General features: G+C 47.1%; 2 protein-coding genes across 2 annotated transcripts in view; both read left to right on the forward strand.

Moving 5' to 3' along the window:
* Nucleotides 1-12,581, forward strand: part of LOC119446876 (F-box/LRR-repeat protein 2) — a 402,862-nt gene that overhangs the window by 217,332 nt on the left and 172,949 nt on the right. The window lies entirely within an intron of this gene.
* LOC119444215 (late histone H2A.2.2-like) lies at nucleotides 3,615-5,079 on the forward strand. Its single transcript, XM_037708646.2, has 2 exons — nucleotides 3,615-3,774; nucleotides 4,148-5,079. Exons 1-2 carry the CDS (start codon nucleotides 3,649-3,651, stop codon nucleotides 4,637-4,639), a joined length of 618 nt encoding a protein of 205 aa, XP_037564574.2. The 5' UTR covers nucleotides 3,615-3,648; the 3' UTR covers nucleotides 4,640-5,079.

A 12,581-nucleotide genomic window follows, 5' to 3' on the forward strand; every position in this document is an offset into this window, starting at 1 on the left:
CGTTGCGTACGCGAACAACCTTGTTTTTCGCAATGGCCACACCACAAATCCATACTGTGACAACTGTGGCGCGGTGGAATCTATATAGCACATCTCGCTGGAGTACCCAGCTTACAGAGACAAGCGACACCGATATAAAATGACCATGGAAAAGCTCGACCAAGGCCCCTTGGCACTGACGCCAACGCTTGGTCCTTGGCCTTGGCCATCAAAACAGCGCAAAGCCCTGGACTTCTTGTTTTTTATTTATCACGTACGTCAATTAGTTTGCTGTCTAAATTATGGCTCACGCACGTCGTCTCATCAAGACTGTGATTTTATCTTATTTTGCATTTACCATCTACCTTCGTCGCATCGCATTTACCCTACTGCTGATAACATCACACGACCTGCATTATTTTTTTATTATTGCTGATGATATTGCCCTGCTTATCTTTCGGTGCATACATCTTGCTTTGTCCTATGCCAAGTTTTCTTCTCGCTGATTTCATGCTGCGTCCATATTTTACTGCTTCCTCAATTTTTTCCAACTTATAATTTCGAATATCTCTTACTTTTATCAATTAAATAGCTACTAAATAGCTGCTTAAAAACCAATCTGAACCCCCAGACTGGGTAACTATCCTTGACGCGCTGAAGAATTTTAAAAAGGCAGCGCCTATATGGCCGGCAGCCGGCAGAATAGCCCGGGCGAAAAGCTATAGGCAGTTATTTGCCCTTAAATAGGTGACCGGTAAAACGAGCAATCGCAGGGAATTGTGGGGCGCGCCGTCTGCTGGCAGCTTCCGGTTCAACGGACGACGCGCCCGACGCGGCGGTATGCCCGGCGCACGTGCTTTTCTGCGCGGTTTCAACTGTCAGTCGCGCCCGAAGCAAATTTCCGCACGCGTTCTCAACCAGCAATGTCGTACCATTCGTGCATCTGATTTCTAGGTTTCAGTTCACTCTGAGCGCGATGATGACAAGCCAAGAAAGGTAAGCTAGGATATGCTTTTATTCATAAACAAACTTTGGTTTTCGTTTCGGGAGCCTTTTTTGTTTCTGACAGGTTTAGCTCTACGGCATTTGCCGCTGCTTGGACGCACCGTCACTGACTGCTCTGCCTGCGGGTCAGTCAGACAGATGGAAAAGTTATCTTTATCCGATAATTTATCAAGCATATAGAAGCATTACTTAGAAAATCGGGTGCTGAGTCGGAGGCTACAGCGTACTGGTAAATGCTGCTCTGTGATCGTCGCTGCAACCGATATCATCGGTAACGGCGCAGCTAAAGTCCCTAGATTTCCGGCTCTAAGAAAGCAAAAAATATCTAGGGACTTTATATAGGCGCAGCTAGCGTCATTAGAAAATGAAGGGCTGAAAATTTTTGACAACTGCGCGCTGTCAACGGCATTTCTCGTTCGAAACTCGAGGTTCATTTGAAGTTTCGCTTTTTTGTCAACAATGGCCGTATCGCCGACACATTACGGCTGCGCATTACCTCTATCTGTGTTCAAGGAACTGAGGTGGGCTAGTTAGTTACGAGTATTGCGTGTGTATCTCGCTGAGTCCCGCTAAAATTTGCGTAGTGAAACCATGTGTCATAATACCTCTATATGTGCATGCGAGTACTGAAATAGTTCTGGTTCCTTGAGTCAATGTTAGAGAAAGAAATATCTTGGGGAATCATTCCGTGTCGGCCCTTACACAGCTCATCACCGCCTGATAAGTGGCACCGTACGTTCATTTTCTTTTTGTTCATTGATGGTCTCTGCCTTGTTAGTTTTGTAAGTGGCAGCCATGCCCTCCGATGTTTGTGCACAGCTGACTGAGTAAGGAGATGCTGCAAGGCAGTACTTACATGCGTTTACCTTTGACGCTTGAATTTGAGCAGCCAACGGCTGAACAGTCGACCATGGTTTTGCTAGGCCTCTGCAACCGGGTAATCTTCGAGTCTGACAAAGCCGGACTGCAAGCGCGTCAACAGGCTTCAACGGCGAAGCGGTGGCGACGGCTGCGCTGCCTCGAACCGGAAACAGCCAGCAGAAGGCGCATCCCAGAATCCCTCGCTTTTTTACGGGTCACCTATTGAATTCTGGGGTTCTAAGTGCATGCCAAAACCACGACTCGATTATGAGGCACACCTCATTGTTAATGCAGTATATTTAGATAATCGTTTACAGTAATAATTGTACTGCGTATAGCGTTTGTTTTGTGCTTGCAGATCAACGAGGCTATGAAAGTTTTGGCGGCTATGTAAATACTTTACGCATGTAGATTTTATATTCGTAATAAATACCCTGAAAGAAAAAGAAAACAAATTTGTGGCGTAATGGTTACAGCATCGGGCTGCTACGCTGGCGGGCGGAGGTTTGAATCGAGCCGGACAGACACGCTTCTTTTTTTTTATTTTTTATGAATGAGGTTGAATCGATGCAGCGGCAACCTGAGCAGCGCCGACCGAGAAAGACAGACTGACGCAAAACAGTGGAATAATAGGCAAAGAAGTCCCTGCTTTAAAATGCAAATAAAAAAATTGTATACACCAGGTCCCTGGAAAAACCAAGGAAGCTTGTCACCTGGAAGTCCCTAGTGATAGACATAGGTTTTGTCCCTTGTTTGTTTTCCCGCTGCATTCATGCGTACTGGCTTTGCTTTTCTTTGGGTGCTTCGGTGCTTGCCGTAGTATTGATTCGCGTGCTTATACGCAAATAAAAGTAAATGTCAGTCAGCGCATCATGTGTATAGTTCTTCATCTGTTCGCGTCCAGTCATTTGCCGCGCTCTCGTGCGAAATTATATTGGTTCTTGATATTGAGTGATGAAGGCCTCGCCACACCAAGGTGGACCAGCGCTATGTATTTGTACTACGTCGTGCGGATCAACCGGAAACATATATTTGTACGCGACTTGTACAACGTTCACAACTATAGCAAAAAAGGGAACCTAAATGAACCAACGGCATAGGCTCTCTCGGCATGTCTCATATCTGCTTCGCAGCTTTCACTGCTAATTACTTTCAGAGAAACAAAAATTTACCTTCTCCTTTGTCGGCGGGCAAGTGGCAAAACGGCCCGTCTGGTTATACTCGTGTTCTTGCACCAGAGACCTACACAGGGCGCGCTTTGAAAGTATTTCACAATGTCGGTCACACCTTCAGCGTGCGTATAAGGCCGAGTCCGGCGTCGGATGCAAGAGGCACATAGGAAAAGCCGGGAAGCACGTGAGTTGGTGGAACGCAAGCAGGCATAAGACAGTAATGAAACGCAAGGTGAAACTAACGTTGGGTGAAACGGCTAAAATGACTACAGTGTCATCTGCCGGCGCGCCAACTAAAGCGTTCAGAATTCAAAACAAAAGGCAGAGAGAATAAAGAGCGCTCAATAATATTCTTACTGCTCTAAATTATGTATCATCTTAAGTTGTTCTTTAAATTGAAAGCATAAATAGAAGCAAGCCATGTGCACATAAACAACATTTATTAGCCTCCAAGAACCAGGTGACGACAAGACTTCGAAAACGAAACTAGTGCTCACTGTACAGTGGCAATTCTACAAACGAATAGTCCACCTTCTTCCATATCTGTCGTCATCTGATCGCAATGTATCTGTTCTAGTCTGGAAGCGCAACAGCGCAATCCATTCGTACAGAGATAAGGCACGTGACCTAAATGGAGAGCATAAAACTCTGCCGACGTGTGACAGTTGCCGCAATACGCTTACCAAGTGGCGACCCGTGGACAGGGCTGATACCGACCGGAATACCAGACAACCGCCGTTTTAAAGCCGTCTCAGGGGTGAGAATGTTCACGGTATTGTGCAATAGTAGTAGAAGCAACAACGTGTCTCGCCGCTGACGCTCAGAACTATTGGTCCTTATAGGAATGCGTTCGTAGTGGTAATACTGTTTGTTGCCAGTAAGAACGCATCTTGTCGTTGCAGTTCGGCGCCATTCGGCATCGTACGAGGTCGTGCTTTTTCACTGTCATCATGCAACCCAGAGCTGCTCACACACACTTTGAGTGTATTTCTTAACAGGTTCGCCCTGCTTGGGTCATCCCGTTTTCGTTGGACGTCGCGCCGCAGAAAATGTTTTGTGCGTTATTTTTTTTTTTTTCTAGTCAGCATAGCTTTCCTCGTTTGCTAAATAGTACATGCTTTGCTTTCCAGATATTCCTCGTCTGGGTCCTCGAGTTTCGTCACCACACGTATCGCAGTCAATCCAACGTTGCCATGTCGTCCAGCCGTAATTCAGTCGGTGGCGGCAAAGCACCCAAGCGTGCGAAACAGCAGACTCGCTCTTCGCGGGCTGGCATCACGTTCCCCGTGGGTCGCATCCACCGCCTTCTACGCAAGGGCAACTATGCCGAGCGCGTGAGTGACGCTGCGCCTGTGTACTTGGCGTCGGTGCTCGAGTACCTCACGGCCGAGGTCCTGGAACTCGCCGGCAATGCTGCGCGGGACAACAACAAGTCGCGCATCACCCCACGCCATCTACAGCTGGCCGTGCGCAACGACGAGGAATTGAGCAAGCTGCTCGGCGACGTGACCATCGCCGAAGGGGGCGTGCTGCCACAAATTCGCCCCGAGCTGCTCCCCAAAGCGTCCAGCGCCAAGTTGAAGAAGCAGGGCGAGCCGGCAGTAGCCAGCCAGGACTACTAGACGCAGCGGCTCGGCGAAATTTATCCAGCTTTTAATGACATTATGTTCTTAGTCAACATCTCCGCATGTTGCGCGCCGTAAATGAACATACTGGACTGCGCATCATCGCGATATCTTACGCCTTATCGCATTGCAGGTGTCCCACATCTCTGCGCGATAGCTGCCGCACTATCGCGCAGTCGTTCGAGCAGTGACGTCTTCAGATTTCGAAGAGTTTCATAAAGCGGAACGTGATCAACAGGCGCCTGTAATGAAGTCTTAAAGCGGTGCTGGAATGCTTGTTACTTTAATACAACCTACAGTCCACATCGCGTGTGGATCAACACTGGCGATTGCCTCACGGCAAGCATCCAGTCTTCATTCAGAATGTTTTTATCTACGTTCCTCCCTTCTGTGGCATCGCTGTACGAATCGTGAGAATAAATATTTTAGCCCAATTACCGGCGCCTGAAAACCTTTCGTGACTTACACCTCACACATAGTATACGGGAACCGCTAGAGAACAGGAAACGTACAGTCAACCACAAAAGTTTGCGGACCACGCGAGCGCGTGCCAGACTGCCTATCCGCGCCACCTAGCGGTACGCCACCTAGCGGCGACAGGGGCCCTCTCCCGGATATGAGCCCTCTTGGTACTCGCCTGCCTGTTAATTTTTTATTCCCGTGCATGACATTGTTAGTTCGTTGTGTTGACGCAGAGCGCTGTCTGCGATAAGACCGCCACATATCTGGCTTGATAGCAGTATCGGAGCAATCACTGCAACCTTTGTCGACTGGTGTGCCAGTGGGTAGATAAGTTTCACGAAGCGCTGCGACGATTTTTTTACGCGACGTTTACTGGCGCACTTTGGTTGGCAGCATCTTGGTCCAATGAGTGTTGCTGCTTCTGCGTCTTGAGAGAAAGGGTAGGGAGGTGTTTCACTGTCATCAAAAATAAAGAAAAAGCGGATGCATAGAAAATTTTCTTTCACACATAGGCGCATCTTCGCATCAGTCGCTGAAAACGTAGTAGACTTGCTTCAGGCCACGTGGTGATTGCCTATTTGGAAAGATGCCGCTGCGTGTTCCACTTGACGAAAGAAGGCACATTGTGCGTTTATTTATAGAGGAATACCTCAGCGCGAAATCTGCCGCCGAACCAACAGGAGCCGGACTGCCGTGAATAGGATTATTCAAGCTTTCCGCGAACGATGACAGATTCACAGATATGGAGCGCAGTGGGCGTCCAAGGGCCACGACTGAGGAAGAGGACCGCCTGATTACGGCCGCCATCGTGGCTGATCCTTTTCAAAGTGCAGAGGATATCCGAGAAGCGCTCTCGCTCACGGTATCGTCTGAGACTGTAAGAAGAAGGCTGAGTGAGCTGGGCCTGCAGTCTTTCGTAGCAGCACAGAAGCCCTGCCTCTCAGACAGCCAGCTACAAGAACGACTCATGTTCGCTACAGCAATGAAAGATTGGACAACAGAGAAATGGGGCGATGTCATCTTTAGCGACGAGTCAACTTTTTCCACGCGCTGGGACCAACGGAAGCGGGTTTGGCGTCCACTAAACTGCAGGTGTGTTTACAGTGTATTGGCAGTTAATTCACGAAGCTAATTCTGCATCACAACATGTTTCACGTAAAATGAGCTTTTGGACATTACGAGATTTTTCTTAGTGGTATTATGTTGAAAACATTAACGATTGTTTCATAGTACTACTTACTCTGAAGCTAATTAAAAGCTGCCAGTGGGTCTTTCAGTACTATCTAATGATGTTTGCACGTTTTCTATTGCAACTCTATAACAGCATTATAAAGTTCATACGCAAGAGGAATCGCAACATTTTTAGACGCGCCGCTGGAACCCAATTGTATGCTATTTCTTGCAGATATCTGCCTAATTACACACAGAGTGTTCTATCCAGTGGACGGTGTTCCGTGACCGTGTGGGGAGCAATCAGCAAAGATGGCCTTGGTCCCCTTGTGCGTCTGGAAGGGCCCTTCACTGCGTCACGGTACTGCGACGTCATCACTAGACACCTCGTTCCGTATGCGCTGGACGGTCCCTTCAGCGACGGCTGCTAATTTTTTCAACACGACCGCAGCCCGATCCATAAAGCACGTATCGTCCAGTCATTGCTAGAAGAACATGCTGTTTGCCAGCTTGAGTGGCCTCCATGTGGCGCCGACTTGAATCCCATAGAAAATGTCTGGGGCGTGTTGAAGAAACGGCTGTCCACACGAGCCAACCGCGGCCGCACGGCCGATAAGCTGTGGCAAGCGATCGCACAAGAATGGGAAAGCCTGCGCGGTCGACCGGAGATTACTGAATCTTTGTACGAGTCGATGCCCACACGCATCAATAAGGTGCTAGAAAACGGCGGACACTTCACTTCCTACTAGATCATTGAGAGACCTATGTTTCATGACACTTCTGTAAATGTCTTGTGAATAAATTCATCCCCTTCAGACACGAATTATGATGCACTGTCTGCAAATGCGCATGGCATCATTTCAAGACGCTCACTATTACATTCCAAGAAAGAAGACGAAGCAATGTGCTGTTTTGTGCGAGTTTCAGTAAAAAAAAAATTAATTAGCGTATAACTCATTATCTAATTATTCTGAGATCCGTCAGCTTCAATGCTTGCATAAAAAGAATGAACTATTAGGCCCGAAACGCATGCACACTTGCTTTTTCGGTTGTATTCGTGTCGACCGGAGAAAAAAAAATACTCTTGACGTTAGTCTTGGAACGCGGCACGTCGAGCGATTGTCTAACATGGTAGTGTCTCCAGCAAAGTGATCATCTGCAGCAATACGCAGGACAATGAAGTTAACTGACCGCTAGTTGTCCCATCAGGAAGCGGACACGAATGTGCACACTGAGTTTTAGGTCATTTGAAGAAACACGTGGCGTGGGACGCGCCTCCGAAGTTCGAGTCCCCAAACGAGGACGCCGTGTCGCAAAGGGTTATAAAAAGAGTCATCGCACCCGATTATTTCTTATTTTTCTAAATGTAACCACTATAGCAGCGCGGTGGTTCGGGCTTTGCGCAGCAAAACCTGGGCGCAGGCGATCAAATCCCGGCCGCTACTGTCACTTAGCGATGGGGGAGGAACGGAAAAATTCTGCCTACTGACTAAGCATCTGTGTCCCATGGCTGCCTCACCGCTCATTCACGCACTCACGAAAAAAAAAAAACAGCGTGGCTACGCGAAAATAGAACTGATAACAGCCGAAGAATACGCTGTCTGATTACTTGTACTGATATTCTGCTCTCAAAATATAAGCAAGTAGCCCTGGCTAACAAAGAGCGCGTCACGTTGAAAGAGATAGGTAGAAAATATTTCCGCACAGTGCGAAAATAGACAGGCCATAGATTTAAGGAGGGATGCGTCTTCAACGTAGCGCTGCTGTCGATCGCTGGTGACGTAGCGGAAGTGTCGCGAAGAGGCTCTTGGCCACGCGCTCGCGTGGTCCGCAAACTTTTGTGGTTGACTGTACATGAACGGGACGCATGGCATAGCTTCAATTTCGCGGCATTTAGTATAGAGCATATGATACTAAAACGAATCCCCATTCTGTCCAACAACGCTTCATTTGCGTTCTGGTGTGCAGTCAACTTGTAAAACTTTGGAGCACGCTTAAGCTACGCTATAATAGTGGAACGCGATAGCATCCAACGATACCTGACGGCCTACACTTCCCGGCAACTGCATCTTTTGTAACCGCAATGTTTACCGGGAGCCTCAGTAAAACTTCATTTGGGCTTAGTTGGTACGTGTACATAATTCTCAACTTAAACTTACAGCGTAAAGACCTAAGACGGACCGAAAAAGGAAGATACGACACGATACGAAGAGCGCCAGTGTGTGTCGTATCTTCCTTTTGTGGTCCGTCTTAGGTGCTTGCGCTGCAAGTTTAAGTTCAGAATCACCGGGCAACGCTGGCGGCGAACGTTATGCACGAAGGCGAGCTTTCTGGCAGAAGCGCGGCCTCTTGCGTGTGCTGATCTTCTGTTGTTCCTTGGCACTTTTAATATTTCGGTCGGAGAAGATTTAAATAAAAGGCATGCGACTGTCGGTGTTTTGTTTCATGAATTTGTTTGTGGGCTCTCATTCTCAAAATTCAGAGGAATAACTTTGTAAAGAATGTAAGACAAGGTATGAGCAAATTTAGTGATAAACCAATTTTAGTGCCGTATAGAATATTTTTCGCTCACAGGACGTTGGCGCGAGACGCATTCAGCGGATTTTCTGCGACACGGGGGCCCTTAACGCTGTCGCGTTAAATAGTGGCCCGCTGTGGTATCTATACCTAATCGCTATATAGCGTTGAGCTGCTGAGGACGCGGGTTTATTCCTGGGCGCGGTGGCCGCATTTCGGTGAAAGCGAAATGCAAAAACGCCTGTTACCTCTGCCGTGCGTGTTCGGCGGCGTTTATATTATTTGTGATAGTTCGTCACTGTCTAAAAGATTTAAAAAAAGCAGGCAAGTTTGCACTCGGTCATGCAAAGCTTAGGCACAGCGAAAGTGTTAATCCTCAAGTCTTACTGGCTGCTACTGCTAGGTATTAACTTGGTTGCTGCTAGGTCTTAACTTGGTTTCACTTAACTACGCATGTAGAGATGGTATTCTCGAGTGATCATTTTCGGAGGTGCCTTCCCTTTCGCGACATTTCGCGTGACTAGCGCTGGACGCGTCGGCGTCTACGAGCGACAGCGTTCCTGGCATGCCACCAACACAGGCAGGCAGGCAGGAGCCGTGTCTGTGTCGGGCGAAGCGAGCGCGCACATGCACCGGCGGTTACTAGGCAATGCGAGGTGACGCCATCGATGCTGCTTCGGCGCATAGGCGGCTAGGCAACGCGGGCGGCGTCGGCAGCAGCTCTACGCGTTGCCTCGTTGGTGCTGCTACAATTTGTTTCTCTATCTCTCTCTTATTTTCTTTTAAATGCAGAGCATTTCTTTAACTCACATGTAGCGTGCGCCGTCCGTCCGCAACAGCTCTAGCACAGGTGCGCCCTAATACCCCACTCCTCCTCTCCCGCATCACGCTTGCAGCACATGTGCAGCGCGCGAAGCGTCGTAGTTGAGTCGCGCTCCGGCGCTGCAAGCACTTTTTAGGTGTTGACACTGCGCGCAAGCGAGCGTCCAGATTATGTTCGGCCGCGCGCGGGCGCACCGAGTAGCTCTGCTGCGAGCAGATAGATGGCGCCGCGGCCAGCGGTCCCAGCTTGGCATTCCTCTGCCTCCGCTAAATTTTCGTTCATAGTGGCGCCAGTAAAACTCAAAGCGCGAAGGAAATTCGTTATTTCACATTAAACTGCTAAGTCTACCAGGCTTCGCTAACATGAAGGTTCCTTGTGCAGGGCGTGGATGATGTGAACACGAATCAATCGGGCAGCACTCAAAGCCCACTGAAGTTACCCTCGCGCGCACAATTTGTTTCGTCCGGTCTAGCCGTTCATCCAAGCATAAAAAAAATTGCCCGCCAATCCACCCTGTGAAGGTGGTTGGAAAGCGAAGCTTTTTACGCCACCCTCACGGTGACTGCGGCGCACTTGATATTTCACACACTACAACGTAACTTTAACCACGGCCTTTATTATTATTTACTTCACAACAATGTTCACTACTGCTTTATGATCGGTGTGATATACACTCAAATTTTCAGTTTTCACTGTAGTTACATTCTTTGCCAAGGTTAAATCAATGCACGTTCCGCGAATGAGCGTTCTGCCGTCTTTACTTTCCGTGGTCTACCCATAGTGGGGTAGTCTAGAAAATGAACCGAAGCAGTTACTAGGCTGGAAGGGTTTCGAATGACGTCAACCCTCTTTCAAGCAGCTGCATAAGCTTTGCAACAGCTGCAATCTAATCTTACGGACCGCGCCGAGCCTGTTTCCGTTGTTTGCCCGCAGCCCTTATCATCCATCATGTTGGCTCATCACTGTGAAGCTTGTTTTTGTGGTTTTTCTTGCGAAAACGAGTGCTTAGTTGTACGCTGAATGCCTGAATTCAAGTAAGCTATACTGCTATACCTGCAATTGTTAGCGGTTCGTCGGGATCGTTTTTTGATTACAACGACGGACACGACAGAACCCTTGGCTGGTAGAGGTACAAAGCTTCGCTTTAAAAATGAGTGTTAGCCCACGTGCTACCCCTCGATCAGAAGAAAATAGTGACTGCACTAGAAAATGTATTTCATGCTTATCGCTGCTTCCATTCACACTCAGAAAACCGTTCAATCATCGTTGCGCAAATTCAATGTGGCCGCGATATAAATTAAGAAATGAAACGGCTCAAGCTTGCGATATGCAATGCACTAGAGCAAAGTGGCTGTTCATGGCTAGAACTTAAGATGAGAATGCACATCAGCTACTCTTTCAAATGGGAATTTATTGGGCAGGACGAAGGCAGGCGTCTATCTTGAATTAGAGCATCACTACCACAGTTTACTGATTAAAACCTGAGCAAATGCCTTTTTTATTCCAATTCCACTTAACATAGACCGTGTATATTATTCATTGGGCTTTCGTCCATTGAGGACTGAGTGGCTCTTGCAAGATCTAAAAAAAGAGGTGACTTTCTTTTTATGAAATTGCATATGAGAATGTGCCAATGTAAGCGTGTTTTACAATGCATGCTACAGCCTGTCCACAAATACACTTACACCCACCACACAATAATCCCATAGACCCCTTTTTTTTTTTTGCATAGACACAATACGAAAAAACTTGTGCACGAAGCAGCTCGATAATTTTAATAGGTGATAACCATCCCAGAAGCTTGCGGTCTCATAAACTCCCACAATGGAAAAATGTTGTATAAAAACATGCAAGCGTGTAATATGCAGCGCACGCGCATTGTAAAAAAAAAAAATCAGTAGCCAGGATGGAACAAATTTGAAAATGACGCACACATCTGCACAGAAAACTGCAGTATTTTACAGGGTGCACAAATATTTCAAAATATGCAAATGGCACGTAGCTGGACAGAACCATAGTAATGTTGTTGCCGTCCCTAGGAGATACTCAGTTATATTTTACATTCCGCCTAATTAGATAATTAGGTTTATTTATTGATCAACTTCTCAATTATTATAATCAGATTAAAAGTGTCAATGAGAAAATTGTAGAGCAACATGAAAGACTCCAATACAGCTTTCTATTGCTCAATACGCGCTGCGTAGAAGTGTTTTTCCGAGCATGAAAGAAGCTCACGAATACACGCGAAGTGCCTCGAGCGGCCAGTCGCGCGGCAATATTGCTGTATTCGCGGGTTTCGTTCACGCTCGGAAAACACTTTTATGTATCACGTATTGAGCAACAGAAAGTTATATTGGGAGTTTTCCACGCTGCTGTACAATTCTCTTGTCCATACTTTTTATCCAATTATAGCATTAAAAGAGTTGATTAATCAATTATGAAAATAATTATGTAATTAAGCGGAATAAAAAAATAATCTGAATATCTCCAAGCGACTGCAGACAACATTACCTTGGTTCTGTCCAGCTACATGAAATTTCATATTTTCAAATCTTGGTGCATGCTAGTAAACCACCCAGTATTTATCTTGTACATGCAGCAAAATTTGCACAAACCACTCTGGCACACAGGAGGTTCTCTCTTCCGCAGCGGCTTTCGAGGTTTATGTGACCGTGTGAGGTTCTTTGGACAGTTTGGAAATAAGGTGGCAATCCTTTTATCGAGCGCTCCGCGTAATATTGCCATGTGTCTAGCGCGGTGATGACGACGACATAAGACACATCGGCACTTATGAAAAACATAGCAAGAAGAAGCAGTCACTAGCGCGCGCTATTTTAAAACCGTCCGTTCTTGTTAGTGCCTCTGCCGACAAGTGCGTTTCGTTTGGCCCTCGAGCTTTCGACGTCGTGACAATATGCCATCGATATCGTATCCTCTGAAAAATGGCTGGTGCAGACATGGTCGGTA

This window comes from Dermacentor silvarum, chromosome 3, assembly GCF_013339745.2.
Source record: "Dermacentor silvarum isolate Dsil-2018 chromosome 3, BIME_Dsil_1.4, whole genome shotgun sequence".
Classification (NCBI taxonomy): domain Eukaryota; kingdom Metazoa; phylum Arthropoda; class Arachnida; order Ixodida; family Ixodidae; genus Dermacentor; species Dermacentor silvarum.

Excerpts from the sequence above, each read along its gene's own strand:
- LOC119444215 (XM_037708646.2), top strand. The coding sequence starts at position 3,649 with ATGGAGAGCATAAAACTCTGCCGACGTGTGACAGTTGCCGCAATACGC. Across the intron at positions 3,775-4,147 it reads GTTTTAAAGCCGTCTCAGGG|ATATTCCTCGTCTGGGTCCT; the intron begins GTGAGAATGTTC and ends TTTGCTTTCCAG.